Source organism: Carettochelys insculpta, chromosome 26 (genome assembly GCF_033958435.1).
Source record: "Carettochelys insculpta isolate YL-2023 chromosome 26, ASM3395843v1, whole genome shotgun sequence".
Lineage (NCBI taxonomy): Eukaryota > Metazoa > Chordata > Testudines > Carettochelyidae > Carettochelys > Carettochelys insculpta.
In genome coordinates, this window is record NC_134162.1 from 9,601,220 (window position 1) to 9,620,361 (window position 19,142).

At 53.3% G+C, this 19,142-nt stretch overlaps 1 protein-coding gene across 5 annotated transcripts in view; it reads right to left on the reverse strand.

The window, feature by feature from the left end:
- Positions 1-4,265: 4,265 nt before the first annotated feature.
- PIK3C2B (phosphatidylinositol-4-phosphate 3-kinase catalytic subunit type 2 beta) overlaps positions 4,266-19,142 on the reverse strand; it is a 71,930-nt gene continuing 57,053 nt past the window's right edge. For 3 of the 5 annotated variants that reach the window (XM_074977413.1, XM_074977410.1, XM_074977411.1), the window contains 14 exons: positions 18,511-18,618; positions 17,855-17,947; positions 16,083-16,212; positions 14,760-14,896; positions 13,952-14,121; positions 13,451-13,607; positions 12,875-12,984; positions 12,461-12,662; positions 10,329-10,453; positions 9,398-9,515; positions 8,438-8,519; positions 7,639-7,745; positions 6,951-7,079; positions 4,266-6,442 (listed from right to left, as the gene is read on the reverse strand). In XM_074977413.1, coding sequence (XP_074833514.1) covers positions 6,254-6,442; positions 6,951-7,079; positions 7,639-7,745; positions 8,438-8,519; positions 9,398-9,515; positions 10,329-10,453; positions 12,461-12,662; positions 12,875-12,984; positions 13,451-13,607; positions 13,952-14,121; positions 14,760-14,896; positions 16,083-16,212; positions 17,855-17,947; positions 18,511-18,618 — 1,857 coding nt within the window. In that variant the 3' untranslated portion in view covers positions 4,266-6,253. Of the gene's footprint in view, positions 6,443-6,950; positions 7,080-7,638; positions 7,746-8,437; positions 8,520-9,397; positions 9,516-10,328; positions 10,454-12,460; positions 12,663-12,874; positions 12,985-13,450; positions 13,608-13,951; positions 14,122-14,759; positions 14,897-16,082; positions 16,213-17,854; positions 17,948-18,510; positions 18,619-19,142 lie in introns of those variants that run through there. The other 2 variants (XM_074977412.1, XR_012642573.1) reach the window with 2 other exon arrangements.

Below are 19,142 nucleotides of genomic sequence, written 5' to 3' on the forward strand. Positions count from 1 at the left end.
AATAAAGCAAGCTCCTATTTCAATATTAGACAGCGGTTAAGATTAGAAGCAGTCTGTATTTCTATTGCTAGGCAACCATATCTTCAGTAAAGTTAGGATTACTACCAGCTGTTGCATTCCTGAAGGGTTCAAATAATTAATTTTCTGGATTTATTTAAAGTACAGCTGTTGCCTTGTTTTCTTTTTGTTTTGTTTTCAGTTCCTTTATATTTTGGAAGTTTCTGGTAAAACTAAAACTTTTAAAACAAAGACAGTGTGTAGAAAAGGAGAGATACCTGAGCAGAGAGAAATTAACTCTGTCAAGTTATTTTAAAGCACAGGCATCCACAGCAAGCTCTAGCAAACCCAAAAATGGATATGAAGGAAAACGTAACCAGTATGTAAGAATGTTCAAGAAAGGTTATATTAGCACTCAGCAAGGAGTAAGGGCTCTGTGGGTTAAAGGCGTTGGGAACCAGAATCCCTGGTTTTTATCCTCTCTCTCAAAGAACAATAGGGGACCTAAATTTATTCCCCTAATGTCTGCATGCCAAGTGGATCCCAGGAGCATTCTTGCATACTGTAGTTAACTGGTTTTTGGCTAATGCTTTAGTTGTAGGCGCTTACCTACCTAGTCTCGGTTTTTCACATGGAAATTTGTTTTTTTTATTCATCCCCCCTGTGATCAAGTCACATTTCTCCTCTCCTAATAAGCTCTGTGAACTGTTCCATTTTCCCCTTTATCTGATTTAGCAATCCAGTGTGAGTATTATTTGCTATTTTCCCCTCTTGTGCCCTTACTTCTCCTGTTCTGACAAAAGGCACTTATCTAGGTCTCAGTTTAAGGTTCACCAGAAGCTGGTTTCTCATCATATTGTGATGGGGGCAGTGCAGTAGCCCATTTCATTTCTTAATTGTGCTAAGGCCAACTTTTTCCATTTCTGCCCCCAGTCTTCAGGCACTATATAGGTACCAAGAGATACAAAGACTGTGTGAAGGCCAACATTGCTCATGCTGGTTTAAAACCAGATCAGCTAGAGCAGCATGCAAAAGACGGAACAGGCTGGCGTGCTCTCGTACGACAAGTGTATGACAACTTTGAAGAGCAGCAATGCATACGCCTCATTGATGCTCATGAGAGGAAGAAAGTAACAGCAGCAGCCGCACCAACACAGCCAGGACAATTCCTCTGCCCCCACTGTGAACACCCATGCCATTCAAAGCTTGGACTCCTCAGCCACATGCGAGTCCACAACCGATGAGCCTGTGCAAGCTGAAGATGTCATTGTCAGACACAACGGACTACCTCCAGATAGGTACCTGAAGCACATTGTTGGCTACTAACATTCATAACAGAGGACAGCAGGCCTCTTTTTGGCAGATGCTTTCTAGCTGTTTCCAAAGTTTTATTCTGTTCCTGTGCTTGTCGTCTCTGGACAGCTTGTAGCTCTGCAAGGACAGTGAGACCATTCCCGGGCTCTGTGGCTTCTCTGTTTCTGTTATTTGTCCTCCCAATTTTGTGGTGTGTGTCTTAACCATTAGTTTCCAATATTTCTTTAAGGCTATAGTCTCGGCCCTATCCTTACAGATTCTATTCCCTGTTCCTTCCCTGCTATCCCTTTAAAATTCATATGGATCTCTTTTGCTGGCAGCCCAGCGCATCCATATCTTCTTAAACTCTGCAGGAATGTGCAGAGAGAGGCTAAGGGTGTTCCCTAGCTCGTAGCTTTCTTCCAGGTTAGATCATGATGCCTCCAGCGGACAGCTTGCTTACTTACCAGATGAGCAGTCAGGGGCACTAGTGACGTCTCTCACTGGCTGCATGTGTTCACCCTGTATGCTTTACTGCTTCAGGTCACATAGCCCATACAGAAAACCCCAAGGACCACAAACTCGGTAGCTGTAGCAAAGGCACTTGGCCAGATTTGTTGGCCAGAAATGGTGTTCCCTGTGTTTCTAGTGGTGGTGCACATTCTCTCATGCATTGGTGCACATAACAAAATTTATTCTACTGATGGATGGAAAAAAAGTTACCTGGAACCCTGGCCACAGTGTGTGATCCCTTGCTCCCTGGATTAATGTCTACAGCAAGTCTGTGACAAGGGACACAGCTCAGTGAATGACAGGACTTGCCCTTCCCCCTGGCAGGCCCACTGAGGAGGGACAAAGGGGACAGCTGCCCAGTGCCTGTTGCTTCAAAAGGGCTCAGGGATCCTGGCCATTTCTACACGAGCAGCAGCAGTGGGATCCCCAGATAAATAGCCACCAAAGCTCTGTGCGGTGCACTTTGGGTAACTTTGAGGCCTGTCATGGCACACCCCTTCTGAGAGCACACAGCCAGGACCCATGACGTCTTGCCCAGAGGTTAGGCTACTCTGCTGCCCCCTCCATCCCACCCCTCCGCTGGACAAAAATGCACACCCCGTGACCTCTCTTTTATACATGGATACAAACGAGAGATGCATTTCCCCTCCAATGTGGTTAGTTACCACCCTTGTACATGAAGTTTCAGTGAAAACATCTCTGTCCCTGAGCCTGACCTGATCTGATCTTTAAGAGGGTCAGTGTGTCCTTTGGTGCATGTTTACACCTGTGTCAGGGTGTGTTGGAATGCATTTACCGGACTGCTTAGTGATTAGGGGGTACTCAGCCTCTCTGAAAATCAAGCCAAAGCTTTCTCACCTTGAGCACCTAGAAATTAAGGTACAGCCTTATCCGGGCATGCTCAGGACTTGCTGGACAAGGGGCAGTCCAGGGCTTCTGCACCCAGAGAGCTCTGCACCCCAGGGCTGCTGCAGCCCCAGCCTCCTTCCCCAGCCAAAACTCAGCACTTCCACCGACAGCGTTCTGCCTCTGCACAATGAGGAATAAGGCCTTTGTCGACAGTTTCTGTCAATGAAAAAGCCACGTAGATGCTCTGGGGGGCCTTTTGTCAACAGCCAGGGCTTCCACTTCACCAGGCAGCCCTGTTTGCTGAGCTTCCCGGTTGCCGTTCTGTCGAAAGAGGAGCAGCTCAGCCTGGCTGCTCTCTGTCGACAGGGCAGAACTCTCTTTCGATCTACTTTTGTGCGTGACCGTGATTTGTTGAAAATGTTTTGATGGACGATCTCTTCTGACAGTAACTTCCGGCGACAGATCACTGTAGCGCAGACGTAGCCTTCCAGTCCGTGGTGGAGAACATATGTGCTGTAGCATGTGCCCTAACAGCCCCAAGGTTCCTCTGCATTCCAGTGATATGTGGGGAACGTGCTGTAGCTGTGACGGATGCAGAGGTGTAATTGGAGGTTGGGAAGTTTTAAGAAGGAGGAATGTTTGTATGTGGGGTTGGTGTTGCTGTAGCAACACTGTATATAATAAAGCCGCCTGAGCAAACACAGTGGCCTGTGTGGGCTTTTCCATTCTCCACCCAGCAGACCTCGTAGGAAATGGATACTGCGAGTGAACGTCTACGTCCCAGTTAGAGAGCTTTGCTCCTTCCACCTCTGCTCCACACCCTATGTAAGGTTGGTTCTCTTTTAATATGGCTTCGGTGGCGGAAGCTTTTTATATTTTGCTTTAGTGCTAGTGAGCATTGGGTTGACAACTCAGGGGACTGGCATCCTGTATGACAGAACAAAGTGCCACAGGGCAAGATTTCCTCCCTGGGCCCCCCTCAGTGTGCCGCAACTGACAGAGGGATGAAAAGGGGGATTCGGTTCCTGGCCTTGCTGCTGAGAATACAAGAGCCAGCGCAATGGCAGTTATGCAGTAGGGACATCTTCCCACTTGAGAATGGGTTTAGACCAGTGTTCCCTGTAAACCGAGCACCTGGGCAGCTGCCCAGGAGACAGTCGGGTGCTGCCCAGCTGATTAGCAGAGCGCCCACGGCTGGCAGTGTGTGTTTCTGCTGGTGGAGCACATCCACACATCTCAATGCACATAAAATTTATTCCACACATGGACAGAAAAAGAGAGGGAATTTTGGTGGAGACCCACCTAAACCATATCACCAAGGCAAGTAGGTAGCTGTCTCTGGTTTCACCCACAACTGACGGTGTTTGGATTTGATGCCACAGAGGCAAAAGGCTCCATACCTCATTCCCATTCTCGAGCACATCCCGGTAACACGGAGAGACGAGGCGTCCACCTGCCCTTAGCTGGGCTGCAGTGCAGCACAGCTGCTGTCTTGCCAAGCAGCAGCCTGGCCAGTTTAACCAGGGAATGCGGAGATTGCGGCCCAACCGGCAGATCCACTCTTGTGTCACCAGCCGTGGGGATTCACCACGCAACGGGTTCTTCCATTGCATTTCATTGCCTTTTATTTCAATGCCACCATTTTACAACAGAGTGAGATACAGGTATTGGAAAGGTGCCTCTCTAGGAGCCCGAACTACATCCCAACACAGATTATGGGGGAGAGAGAGCTGACTGAAGAACTTGGCTAAGTTCAAAACCATCTCCGTAGTGCACCTCTCTCCAACCCACCTGTGGACATTGAGAGACGCCACCCTCAGATACACCTGCATGGAGGGAGGGAGGGGGGAATCCTTTCCTCATCCCCAGCTTATTAAAACCCACTCACCTGACTAAATACAATATTAAAAACTTTTAATATAAAGGTAAGTTCATACTCTCGATCCTGAGAAACATTTAGTCTGTTTACGTAATTCTCACTGTAAACAAAGCCCCATTGACCCTCGGGAGGGAGGAAGAGGAGGAGAATAGGGAGGAAGACAGCTTGTGGGGGGGTCATCTCTGTATCTCTTGACCTCTGCAGTTTAGCACGACCCCACAATTCTGCCTAAGGACGGAACCCTCTCTCCCCTCTCCGAGGCCAAGGGAAAACGCGCACCCTTTGAAAAACGGTTGTAAAGGGGAATCAGATCTTTACAAATCAAACAAGGTGAAGCAGCAGGTAGTTCCTTCCCCCGCTATGGAGACGCGCACAAGTGGAAAGTAACAAAAACAAATGGAACAATCATATCTTCCGCCAATGTTTGTCTCCCCTGAAAGGCTGATGAGGGGAGGAGCAGACCCTCTGCTGACACCTACCCAGAGTGGAGGAGTCTCAGTAGAAATGGCATCCGTATTCAATTCCAGCGTAATTCTTTAGCCCTGCTTTGACTGGCCTTGCACAAGCTCCACCCCTTTTGGTACAGGTGGGGTGGCGCGCCAAGTGACCAGCTCCTTCATGTGGAATCTCAAGCTCGGAGGAGCAATGTCCAGAAGTCATCCAAAAGATACATACGATCCTTTCCCACTCTCACGTTTTGACTGCCTCTGCTCCAAAGGCAGAGCACAGCAGAGCTCAGCCCAGCCCCCTCACACAGTCTCTGCTGCGCTTCTCTCTTGGAACAGTTCAATCCCGTGAGCAGGAGAGAAGGGAGAAAGACGAGACCAGGCAGTGAAGTATGGTAAAAATTGTGCTCCTGAATCCCCAGCACCACCATAAGGCCAGCATAAAAGACCTTGGGGAATTCAGGAGAGCGCCCTTGGAATCACAGTGCCTACTGCTGGAGTTTTCCCAGGCAGAAGGGAAGATAACCAGCCTGGTGGTTCGCAGACTTGTAAGCCCTCTGGCAGGAATCCAGAATGGGAGGCTCTACACTTGTACACATTACACAGCTCTCCTTTGGAAGCAAATTCTCAGAGATGGACAGAGGAGGCAGCCTGGATCCCAGCACACCACCTCCTAACTCCACGACAAGGAGCGTTTTATCTGCTACTTGCAGCCTCTGCAGCCCTTCCCCACCCTCCCACCGACATTCCCATGGATATATACAGTCTTTCAAGATAAACTCCCAAGGGAATGTCCAGTAAGAATCTTACTGATGACGTATCCCTCTTCCTGCTGCACCCACAGGTCTCTTCTCATGAAGGCCTCATGTCCTATCTGGACACAAATTACTTTTCATTATTTTTTAAAAATAAAACTCTCAAAGAAATAAAACATGTCCCTGCTATTCCCTGCCACTTCCCCCCGCCCCAGTTGTTGCTCCCTTGACACAAGGTAAAATTAAAAAAAAAAAATCTATTGCAGCCTTTTGAAATCACAACAGGATCTCCTATTGCGATGCTGAGTTCCCATATCTATGGGGAAAACCAAAACAATCCCTCCCCCCGGCTTCCCAAACGAACACCTTCATCCGCAGAGAGCGCGCTTCTCTAGCTCCTGCTTGCAGAAAACAAAATCCATCTGGATCCAGGATACAACTCCTGGGACTCTCACTCATTCCCACGGCCTAGCACTAGGCTGGCATGGTTCCAGAGACATGGCTGCTGCTGGCCGCTCTCCTCACATGGTCCCTTGGCTCCTGGAGCCCAGCTCAAACCAGCCCATCTTCTCTCGGGTCAGGTCAAGGTCCCGTAGTTTAATGCAGACCTCCCCGAGAAGGAAGTTCTCCCAGAAGCTTTCCTCGCTGAGGACACTCAGGCGGAGTTCCCGCTGCTGAAGGTCTCCCTTGGGAATCCCGTCATAGACAAGCTGCAAGACAGAGAATGGGGAAGTCCCTTGCTGGTCGGAAGGCAGCCAGGAGAAGGAAGTGTTCGGCGACAGAATGGGGGCATTGCTACAGCTACCCGACTCCTGTGCCTCAGCCAGGCTCTGGAGGGAGAGCATAGCTCAGCCTCCCTGACCCATTTGGGGCTTGGCCTCTGCACCGGTCTGAGAGGTCAGCTCATTTGATAAGGTGCTGAATGTTCCTCAGATATCAGAGCTCTTTGGCCCCTACTGACTCAAGCAATCCAGCCAGTACCCTGTGGTGGCAGGCAAGTGGATTCCACCCTGTGCTCCCCACCCTGAGAGATGATTAAGATTCACTTAGCTGGCCTCTAGATCGAACCAAATCCCATCACAGTTCAGTGCTCTGTCCATGAGCTTGATAGGGCCTGGGTCAGTCCTGCCTCACTCTCCTCTACTATAGTCACTGGGCCAATCACCTCCTTACTAAGCTAAGCATGTCCGAGGCAAGCCAACGGGACTCGTACGGTACCATTTCATTGTAGGTGGGGTTGCAGGTTTTCCGAGCCACTTTGGTTTTTCTCTTGGTGGTTTTCTGGGGGTCGGGCAGGAGATAGATCTTGACGTATGGGTCAGGGTCATTCCCGTCCTGGAGGGGCTGCTACAAGAGGCAGAGAGCAGACAAACCCCAGTCATTTCCATGGCAGCGGAACACAGAGAGGCGCCTGCATGGCAGGTATAGCTGCTGTTGGCAGGGCAGAATCCCGCTGCCGCTGCCCCCCCGACAGTGCCCGATGTAACACCCCCCATTGCAGGCCCCACCGCTCCTGTGCGCCACCCCTGCTCTGACTCCTTACCCCTTGATCCCAAACAAGGGGGCCGAGGGGTTACCTGGGGCCAGTCAGCGGGAACTGCGGGGGCGCACCACTTCCCACTGCTGTGGAGAAGCGAGGTGTGCGGGGGACTGGAAGGGTGGCATGGCATGGCATGGCGCGGCGCAGCAGGATGGGCCAGGCTGCCGCTCCAGCTGCCCGGCTGGGGGCAGAGGGGAGGCAACCTCTGCTGCATCTGTCCTTGGCCTCAGGAGCCACCCTCCCACCCATACATAGGTAATTTGTGGCAGCTTCAGGGAAGCCCCCAAAAGTACAGGGCTGGGGGTGGTCACCCCAAATTATCCTACAGATGAGATGGCTCTGGCTGTTGGGATACAAGGCACCTACCAGGCCTCGGATGTGCATCACCATGATGAAGAGCTTGTTGTTTTTGTAGGAGATGGAGAGTTTCACCTCCCCGCCCACCTTCCCAACGGGCCGAGACCAGGTGGCATCTGGAAAGAGGCAAAGGACAGAGGTGGTCCACAGTGAATACCAGCACAGCACCGGGGTGATCTGCAGACACCTGCATGGGCCAAAGACCAAGCAGGGACACAGCTGGGCAGCAGCAATTCTCAGTCACAGGCCCGTTTCCTTGGAAGATGCATATCAGACATTCCCCTCACAAGAGGCTCTTTTCCCCTTATGAAACCACTACTTGGATTCTCCTCCTCGTGCACCATCAGCTGGGGTGAGGAAGGAACTGATCACTCTGGGTTTTGGTGCAGGCTGAACCTCTCTAATCCAGAACTCTCTTAACCAGCAACGTCTGTACTCTGGCATGATTTTAATCAGCTGGATGACGCTTATCAGGGGTGTGGCCGAATTTCCTGTGGTCCCATAAAGTTTGTTTCCCCCAGGCTGTCAGTGTTCTGTGCTGTTATTTAGCTGTAAGTGACCCCTGAATATCTCCTAAGAGCCCAGCCACCAGTGTAAGTGTTGGTAATGTGCTAGGCAATATTGACCTGCAATCCAGCAAATTCTCTCGTCTGGCACCAGTCAGGCCTCCAGGGTGCCAGACGAGAGAGGTTCAACCTGTACAGCACAATATAGATCCACTGCGGGGAAGTGTTGCACCTTCCCTTTGACACACCCAATATTGGCCTCCATACCAGACTGATGGGCCATTTCCAATGAACAGTGATACCTGCGGGCTTTGGAGCTGGATTGGTGCCTGCAGCCTTCTCATCCCGTGGGAGGGGGTGGAAGAATGTATACACAAGATCACACTGCAAGGCAAGAAGAGCACAAGTCTGACTTGCATCACACAACAGAGGCTCTTTCTGCTCCATCTGTAGCATGCCCTGCTTGCTTCAAAGCAGCACAGCACCTTCCAGACTCTCAGTCCCCCAGCCAGAGGAACCACTCGCCACTTGGACGGGGTGTTTGATCTTTGAAGCACTTTACAAACTGGAATGAAGTTAAGATTTACAACTCTCTGGGAAGAAAAGCAAAGTCCTGGCCCCCATTTTAGAGGGAGAAACTGAGGCACAGAGTGAGGACTTGCCCACTTCTCAGTAACACAGTCTGGGAAAGAGCCCAGGAATCCTGTCTCTTCGTCACTTACTACACTCAATAGCACAGTTTCCCAAACTTAAACCATTCGTGTACCCCTTTCGGGGCTTCGGCCTTATTGGTGAACCCCCCTACAAGCAGTTATCTCCTGACTTTTAGTAATTTATTTGCTGCTGCGTACCCTTTGAAATCCTTTTGCATACCACCAAGTGGTACACGTTCCGCACTTCGGGAAACATCGCACTAGACAATACTCTCACCTAGATCCAGGCCCACCAATGGGCTGAGGGGGGGAAATGGGGCAGCTGCCCTGGGGCCCGGCATTTCAGAAGGGCCCAGAGCTCCAGTAGCACTGAAGCAGTGAGGGACCCTTTGAAATACTGCAGAGTGCTGTGCCACCATTCCGTGGCTCTGAGGCAGTGTGGGGAGGGCTGGGCTGACTGTTCCTTCTCCCATTGGCCCTGCCCCTTTTGTGTGCAGGGAGCCAGGTCCTCCTTGCTCCCCACAGCTGCTTAGAACTCATCCCTAACACTGGGTATTCCAGACCCCTTTCTCCGCCATGGACTGAGAGGTAGTGGGAAGAGACCCTTACCTCAGCCACCTCAGGCGCTGAGTGGATCAGATGCCAGATGTAGCCGTTCAGCTCCTCTTTCCTCCTCTCGGCCATTGCCTCGCCTCGTGACCGGCTGATCACAAACCGACTGGGGAAACTGACCAGTTGTGTGTGTGTGTGAGAGAGAGAGAAAGAGACAGAACAATGAGCAAGCCCTCAGTGGAAGGCAGCAGAATGCACTGCTGATGCAGTCCTGCCTCTAAGCAAAGCACTCCTACCAGAGACAGCCAGAGGAGGTCATGGGCAGCCTGAGGCACATCGCACCACTGTGGTGCTTAGTCAATTGTTTCTCATCCACAGAATCTACAGGACGCTCTGGGCCAGGCTGGATGGGTGCTGGCAGGGAAGACTGGAGGATTGACTGGGTCAGGAGCAGGGTTCTATGGAAGCTGGGTGCTTGGGCGGCCACCCAGGAGAGATTCAGGTGCCTCCCAGCTGACGAGGAGAGTGCCCACAGCCACTCTCAGTGGGCAGCCTGCGTTTCTATTGGTGGTTCAGATCTGCACATGCCTTGGTGCTCATAACAAAATTTATTCTGAACATGGGTGGGAAAATCAGAGGGAACCCTGATCAGGAGTCCCTAAAGCCAAGAACAGCTGCACCCTGACAGGTCTCTCTCACACCAGGAGAATCAAGGAGAGCTCAGCCTGGAGGATGCTATCCAGGGCCAGGGAGAAGGGTAGCAGGCTAAGTCAAGTGACACTGACGGAGGAAAGGCAAGAAACAGCCTGGGTGGGGAAAAACTAGAGAGAGACTTGCCCTTGTAGGTGCTGCCCAGAGGCAGGAAAAGCAAGCAAGGTAGTCGTGTCCCCTCCTAGCAGGCACCGGCCCCAACCAGCTGTTCAGTACTCAGCCCCATTTCTCTGTGGGCGGGCCAAGCCGGAGGCAGGGAGGAGGGCAGCAGGGCTACCTGGGCAGGTGAGAGGAAGGGAAGATGAGGCGTAGTTTGTTGTGTAGCTCCTGGAACTCCTCAAAGGTACGCTGGATGTAGGAGACATCGCCAGGGCTCTCCCGCTGCACCTTCACAATGTACGTCTGCAAGACAGGGAGGCAGAGCCTCACTCATACCAGTACAGATTGGGAATCGCGCAGCTAATGCCTGGGTTAACTCAAAAATCAGACCCATGGTGCATGCCCCTCAATGCAGGGAACCTGGCCATCATCTCAAGTTGCAATGGGGGAGGTGTAGGAACTCTCTCACTAGGAGGCTCCTTCTCCTTCAACAAGGAGAAGTGTCGAGTCCTGCACCTGGGGCGGAAGAATCCCAAACACTGTTACAGGCTGGGGACCGACTGGCTCAGCAGCAGTACGATGGAAAGGGACGCAGGGGTTATGGTGGATGAAAGGCTGGATCTGGAGTAAAGAGTGTGCCGTTGTAGCCAAGGAAGCTAACGGCGCCCTGGGGTGCATTAGGAGGAGCATTTCGAGCAGATACAGAGAAGTAGTTATTCCTCTTTATTCAGCACGGGTGAGGCCACAGCTGGAATACTGTGTCCAGTTTTGGGCCCCCCAGTATAAAAAGCATGTGGATTTGCTACAGCAGGTTCAGCGAAGGGCAACAAAAATGATTAAGGGTCTGGAGCACAAGACCTATGAGGATAGGCTGAGGGATTTGGGCTTGTTTAGTTCACAGAAGAGAAGACTTAGAGGTGATTTAATAGCAGCCTTCAACTTCCTGAAGGGGAGCTCTAAAGAGGAGGGTGAGAAACTGTTCTCAGTGGTGTCAGATGGCAGAACAAGGAGTAATGGTCAGAAGTTGAAGAGGGAAAGGTGTAGGTTAGATATTAGGAAAAACTACTTCACCAGGAGGGTGGTGAAGCACTGGAATGCGTTGCCTAGAGAGGTGGTGGATTCTCCATCCCTTGAGGTTTTTAAGTCCCGGCTGGACAAGGTCCTGGCTGGGATGACTTAGTGGGGGTTGATCCTGCTTGAAGCAGGGGGCTGGACTAGATGACCTCCTGAGGTCCCTTCCAGCCCTATGATTCTGTGAGGCTGGTGAAGCACTGGAATGCGTTATGTAAAAAGGTGATGGAATTTCCATCCCTAGAGGTTTTAAGTCCTGGCTTGACAAAGTCCTGGCTGGGATGGATCCTGCTCTGGGCAAGGGGTTGGACTCAATGACCTCCTGAGGCCCCTTCCAGCCCTAGGATTCTGTGGTTCTGTGACATTAGACAGAGGTGAAATGGTCTTGTTCAGCATCACTTCAGACACCCTTCATGGCTGGGGAAAGTTTTCAGGAACCTGTGTCTGAAGGGAGGCACAAAGTCAAGTATCTCTCAAGGCCTTGTGAAAGGGTAAGTGCAGAGCGCTGGGTTCTAATCCAAGTCAGGAAAGATTTCTCCAGGCAGCATGAGGCCCCAGATTTCCTTTTCTGCAGCAAAATGGGTTTGCTGCCTTTAAATCATTCAATCACCCTGGCAAGGCCAGAATCAGGAAAACCTGACAACAGCTTTAATTTGGTTTGTGTCTCTGCTCAGGGTCATGCTTACCCATACAGAGAACATACAACTGCATAGGGCACCCAAAATTTTGGGGCACCACTGTATCTTCATGTCCACCCACCCACCTCTTCCTATCCCTGTGCTGTAGCTCTAGTTCCTCCAGAGAGGAGCTAGTTAATTTCAAAGTGACAGACCTGGCCAAAGCTATTAGCAGAACCTGGGAAAGAGCCATTCAAGTAGTAACAAAGACATTTAACTGGCACGTGTTTACCCCTGTCTGCTTCTGATTTTACTGGATCAGTCAACAGGACATTAGTTTAAAATGTGCTTTAAAACTATGTGTGTTGCTGAAGATTATAAAATCATCTCTCTAAAATGTCATCCCTGCTCTCCCAGCTGCCATCAACATAGGGGCAGGTTTAATAGTACTGTGTAGGGTCCCATAAATCCTAAAGATGATGGTGTCTCTGCCCCTGGAAAACCACTGCATGGCAGGAGACGGGGCCTTCCCCCAGACCCACCCCCAGCACAGAATCCCTTTGCCAGGTCTCTGATCCATCCCCCGGCCCCTCTTTGGCAGAAGTCAAGCTGCAGCACTCACATAGCCCTTGCTGGGGTTGAAGACCTTCTCGTGGCGGCAGAGGAAGACGTCGCGGATGCGCCCGGAGGTCTTGAGCGTGTGGACGCGGGGGGCGAAGGAGAGCATGGGGCGGGCATCAGAGCCGGTGAACTTCATCTGCGCCAGGTTGTGGATGAAGAAGTTGAGTTTGGTGGCCACACTGCCCAGGCTGGACTCGATCAACCTGCAGTGAGGGAGGGCAGCATCTCAGTGAGGCCAAAGGCAGCTGCCATTCATAGCACAAGGACCATTCAGCCAGGGTTGCTGGCTCATTTCCTAGGAGTTGGGGGCACAGCCACTGAAAGCCCAGCACTGGCGGCCCCTTCCTCCTCTCCCTGGTGACAGAGAGGTGTCTCCTTCCCCTCCTGTCCCCCAGCGCCAGCTGCCCCCTTTTACCTGGTGAAATAGGTGGTGGCATCAGCCTCGGAGTCCTGCGGCCGCAGGGCATCGTAGACATACTTGAGGTCCTCGAGGTCAGAGAGCTCCGGAATACCACAGGACAGCATCTGGAGAGCAGGGCAGCCAGGTCAGTGCCAGACTCCCAGAGGTGGGGAAGGAACAGGGACAGCGAGATGGAGCCGCTGATCCTGGGGCTTCTGAGATAAACATGAGCCATGTGTGGCCAGGATGTCTTGGTCAGCACCCCGGCAGAGAGGTAAGGGGACCTCCTCCCTGTAACACACATTCTTGGTGCATGGGATGTTCATAGCTCTGCCAGGTGGCACCCGAGATCTCAGGGTAGGGGGCAGAACCAGAGGGGGCAGCTACAGACTCAGAGGGGGAAGGGAATTTCCCAGCACTAGAGGTGGCAGGCATCTCAAAGCTTGGTCACGCCATTGCAGCAGCTGAGGATGCCACACACAGGCCTGGATGTGGAGGAGCACCTGCTCCTTGGAGGCTGGATGATAGTGAGACCCAGTGAGAACAACACCCTCCCTGGGCCTGGACTGGAGCAGCCCCTGGGGTTCTCACCAGGCCCAGGAGGTTGAGGAAGAGGTGGGTGTGCTTGCGGATCAGGTTGTACGCCTGGCAGCAGAGATCCACAAAGTCATGGAAGCGGCTGGAGGGTTTGTCACCGCCGTTGATGACATAGGCCATGTCCGAGGTGAAGACAAAGGGGGCCCGGTCCCTGCACGGGGGAGAGACACACACATGCCCAGATCAGCACAGTGGGTCTGGGGTTGAGCAGACAGATGGACTATGGGACAGTGAACAGACAGGTGCTCCAGTCTGGCCTGCACCCATTGCAACACACCCTGGCACAGCTGGAAACAGCTCGGTCCTTTAGTAGTTGCACAGCAAACTTTCCACACCACTCTGCAAACCGCAGCCCTGTCGTCTTGCAGACACACATTTGCCCCAGCACAACAGTTGCAGAGGCAGGATAGCTGGTCCAGAGCTAAGCTCTGCTCCAGGGCTCATGCTATGGGGCCAATCCCACCCCTGAGCCAGGCTCCTTGGGGTGACACCCACCTTTTGATGTTGCCAAACATCTGGGCATGGCCCAGGAACCTGCCGAAGTCAATGTGGAACATGTGGCCGGTGGTTTTGAGCATGATGTTGTCGTTGTGCCGGTCACAGATTCCCAGCACGTAGGTGGCCACGCAGCAGCCAGCGCACGAGTAGATGAAGTTCTCTACTGCCTGGGAAGGGAAAGAGCAGGTGAGGGGGGAAGAGCTAGAGAGACTTTGAAAGGAATGGAGAGTAGAGGGAGACAGCGTGGGAATATTCATCCCCTCACCTCCATGGAGGGCAAGCGGACACTTCAGGTTACCCAGCTCCCTCTACCTCCTTCCACCAGGAACTCACTTTAAGTAACAAAGCATTAAAAATGCTTTACACTCGAGCTATAGGTCCTACATTTTAACAAATCGGCGGGTACAGATTCCCAGCAATGCAGGGCTGGATAGGACCTCAGGAGACCACCTAGTCCAGCCCCCAGCGCAGAGTCACGACAAGGAGAGTTAGACCGTCCCTGACAGGCGTTTGCTCAGCTTGCCCTCACCTGCAGGCTCCAACCAGGAGCACAGGTGCAGCTGGCTGGCTCGGTTTATGCCAAAGGGCGAGACCAATTTTACTTACGGAAGGCCCCAAACAAGGCAAAGCACTTGCATGAGCCAGGCTCACGATGCGTCCATTGGCTGCTATGTGGTGGGCTTACAGGCGGTGAAGCATTGGTGGGCGCATTACCCCACGCTGCAGAGCCTATCTGCCTCCCTCTGGCCCTGCTTCCTTCCCCGCCAGAGGGACTTGTCACCCTGCTGCTCTCCCGCTCCCTTACCTTCTCATACTCGTCCTCCTTGGGGTTGTGCTTCTGCAGCCAGTCTGCCAGGGGCCGATCCTTGAAGGAGCCGGTCACCCCATGCTCCACCTGGATCTTGCGCAGCGTCTCAGCGTTGGGAATCATCTCCACCATGCCTGGAAGTGGACGCGGCAGGCACAGGGTCAGCAAGCACAATCTCCATCCGGTCTACCCATTCAAACCCTGGCCCACCGCCCCAGAGGGCAAAGGGAGATCCCCGCTTGTGTCACCAAGGGCTTGGCGCCCCTGAGAGGTCACCGTTTGAGCCAGCTGTGACTCATTTGCAGGCCGCACTTTGAGATTCTGATAGCAGATCCTCAGCAGCTGCACCGATCCAAACCAGCCTCTGGAAATCAGGCTGCAAGAAACTTCCACGGCATCTGCCTTTGATGGGAGAGATGTACTGCAGCCCCCCTGGATGGGAAAGGCTCTGGGAAGGCAGGACAGGGACGAGCAAGATACATCCCTATAGATTTAACTGGTGGGGAGAGAAACAGGAGGCCAGAGGGGTCTAGGCTGGCATGTGGACTGGAGCTCCAGCCAGGGATTATCCCCGTTGCTGGTAAATGGCCCAGAATGGCTGGTGTTGCAGCAGGACACAGCTGGTGGCAGGTCTGGGCTGGTCATTCCTGTGGCAAGTCTGGGGTATCTCTACCAGCTCCCAGGGCACAGTGGCAGTGAGCGTCCATGCCTGGCTGCTCTAAGGGAGATGGGACATTGAGAGCCTGCTTGGAGATGCAGGGAAACGAAACTGTGAGTCCCCGCCTTGTGGTAAGCCAAGGCATTCAGCTGTGTCAGGTGGCTGCTGTGACAATGGCTCGGTCGGGGATGGACAGGCCAGCACCGATGTCTCAGGACTCTGCAGACGCTGGGTTTCCAAGTGGAGTTTACTACCCGCTGTGTAGCTTTGGCTACTGAGGGACACCAAGCCACCCTGCAGCTGTCTGCCTGTGGGATGCTTAGGGGCGCACGCTGCAACAGGTCTGGTGGACTGAGCCATCATCATTACCCCCTGCACCTGCTGACTGCGCAGCCATCATGGAGGGATGCCACTGCAGCAGCATATGCCCTCGAAGCACCCGTATCCCCTTCCCCCGCATGTCAGAGCCAGCATCCGCACTGCAGTGTAGACATACCCAAAGGGACAGGCACTGGGCTCGTGTGCTGCTCCTCCTAGCTCTGCAGCCAGGAATTCCCCATAGTCTCCCCCTGCCGAGGACACCAGAGCCCCCGAGGAGAACTGCACCCAGCAGAACACCCGGGGGGGAAGCAGGAGACAGTCACACTCAGGCTTTGACTTACCCCGGCCCCGGCCGGTGGAGAAGCAGCGGAAGATGACCATGCGCATGTCCAGGCCCTCCTGCACCCAGATCTTATTCATAATCCGGATCATCTGCAGCGTCAGCATGTCCTGCCGGAGGTCGTCTCCACACTAGCAGCCCGAGGGTGGAAGGGGCATGGTCATAACCGGGGCGTTTCCAAGAAGCTAACAGGTCACTAACTGTTTTCTCTGGGGCTCCCTCTCGCAGGGGCCATCTCGCACCCTCCCCACACCGAGGTGCCTTTCAGATGTAACCAGGGCACTGCCAGTTCTGCCCCTACCCAGCCCCGCCATCACAAACCCCAAGGTGTAGGACTGGTCTCTTCCACGGTGCAGTGGGGGCTGCTCAGGACTCTCTTTCTGGGGGGCCATGTAAGGATATGGCCTTTGTCTGTAGCCACATTGGAAGGCCTGAATCCGGAGGCCTTGATCTAGAGCCAGACTGGAAAAGCAGCTGCCATGGACTGAAAAGCAGGGCGTCACATCCTCACATCCCATCCAAAGTGCATTAAAATAGGGCAAAACCAGGCTGTTAAGAAGGGGACCCTGTCCTGATAACCCCCCACCAACACCAGATAAAGCAGCAGATCTCAGGATGGTTAAACAAAACTTAGTTAAACAAAACTTAGCCATTTCATTTGGCAAGAAACTACTTACTCATAGTTTGGGGTTGTGGAATCCTCTTTCTGTGACTATGGTCCTCACTTTCCTACTGTTTATCTGTATGATCTCTGTTTGGGTTTTAATGGGTTCTGTCTGCTGTACAATTAATTTGGCTAGGTGTGAATCGACTGAGGTGGTGGGGTAGGATTGGTTAGCTAATTCTGCTACAGGACGTTAGGACTGGTTAGTAAAGGTTTAGCAAAATCATTGGCTAAGCATCACCCAAGTGTCCCTGTAGGAACTGGGGCCCAGAAGGACGTTCTTTGGGAACCAGCTCAGGACACTGCCAGACCTCACCCCTGTGCCAATGACACTGGAGAAAGAAGAGTCCCCCAGATGGACTTGATTCTGACTCGCCATCCAGACTAGTTCATCTGCCTTGTTGGGAGCGCTGAGCACTGTATGCTGAGCATGTGCGTGGGTTTTGTTACGGTTGTTGATAAGAAATAAGAGGTTAAGTAGATGGTACTGTGTAAGGCTCTTTCTCTGGCGACAGAACCTGCAAACCCGCAGAGTGTAAGGTTCCTGAGCCCTAGCGTGTGTGAACGACAGGGGATTTTGTGTGGGTAACAGACCAATGTGATTGTGTGGGAGCCTGGAGAGAGTGAATATGACAGGAGAGGTGCTAACAGTGGGGTCTAGCCTGTGGAATAGGGAAGGGTGCAACATGGGACACAAAGCTGCACTGAGCCTCAACCTGGGGGAACAGATTGCAGGCAATGACGCTGCCCAGGCACTACACAATCCAATCGGCTTTTTAAGCCTTTGGCTTCTGGGGCAGGGACTCTGTGGGTGAAGAACTGGCCTCAAGTGCCTTCGGCCGATGGCCTCCAGAGAGCCTGCCTCAAGAGCATTGCTAGATGACCTGGGGTTTGTCACGCAGCCCTGCCTTGTGGAGCAGCTGGTTCCCAGCACAGCTCAGAGACCTTTGCTCCTTGTTGTTTGACAAGCAGCTGGAGAGAGGCAAAGTTAATACGTGGCAATGAGCTCCTGCCTGCTTTGATCCAGAAGCCTTAGCAATGGCTGTTTGATCAGAACCGCCTGTGCTGGAGGCAGACACAGACCCAAGGAGATAAGCAGCAGGACTCACCTTAAAAATAACGCGAATGTTCTCCCCGAGGGCGTCCACATTCTGGAAGGAGAGCTTCAGAGGCACGGCATTGGAGTTGAAATAGGAGCAATCCTGCCGGCAGGGAGGGAAGGAGCAGACTGTCAGGAAGAACCAGAGCTGCTGGGGGTATGAACCTCCCTGCAGGCCTGAGCATCCTAAGATCGTGATCTCAGTCTTCCTGGGGACACGGGCCCCTGCTAGTCAATTCCCCATCAGTAGGACAGCAGTAACTCACCCCCTGCAGGGATCAGCTGCTCTGGGCCCTGGCTATAAGGGATGTGCAGAGCCAGCTAGATCGGCACTGCAAATGGGGCAGGCAGAGGGCTGGACGCACAGTGTTGAGGTAGACAGAGATGGGTGCATGGGATAGGGTGCAGATTGGGAGCCCAGCGGGAGTGCTGGGGTGAGGGGAGAAGAGACAAAGGGCTGGTGGTCAGGAGCACATGGGTCCTGGGTGCACAGAATGGATGCTCCTTGCAGAGTAGGTAGCTGGGAGGGAAGAACTGATGGATGGAGAAAGTGTAGGGTCTCCTCATTGGAATCCACCACTTCGCCACTGGGGAACCTCCCCCTCCACAGCAAGGGGACCAGCAGCCCAGTCCCCGTTCCCTTCTCACCCCGGCTCAGCCACTCACCCGCGGCACGATCCCTTTCACCAGCAGGCTGGGGCTCAGCGGCAGGCGGCAGGAGCCACTGACGCTGAAGAACTGATTCACGTCCGCCAGCCCCTCTTGAAGAATGGCCTGCCAGAGATGTGGGGAAGGGTGGGCCCAGCCTCACACGCACATCCCCTCCCTCTAGCTCTGCCAGACCCCTCGCTCCAGCACCAACACCCCCAGGGAGATCAGCTGTCACTCCACAGCCCCTTCCCAGCAGCAGCCTCTCACCCTCCACCCTCACTCTCCCCCCAGAGGAGCAGCTCCAGGCAGGCTGGCCTGCTCGCCTGCAGCTGGAGGGACCTCAGGGAATTATAGGCCAGGAGCCTGGGAGAGCTTTGGCACGTGGGTCAGGTAGAAAAGGGCCCTCAGTGGGGATGGGAGTCGGAGGAGTCGGAGGAGGAGGAACAAGGCTCCTATCTCATGGCCCTTCCACAAGCAGCCGGCACTCCTGCACGGCTCCCTGCAGCACCTTCCCCGGGGAGAGTCGGGACTAGAGCAGCTGGGAGGTCCCCCGCGAGCCGGTGCTCTGCAGACCGAGGAGAGCTGTCTGTAACCCAAGCCAGCAACCCCTTGGGCTCTGGTTCGTATTGTCGGCACCGCCCCGGCCC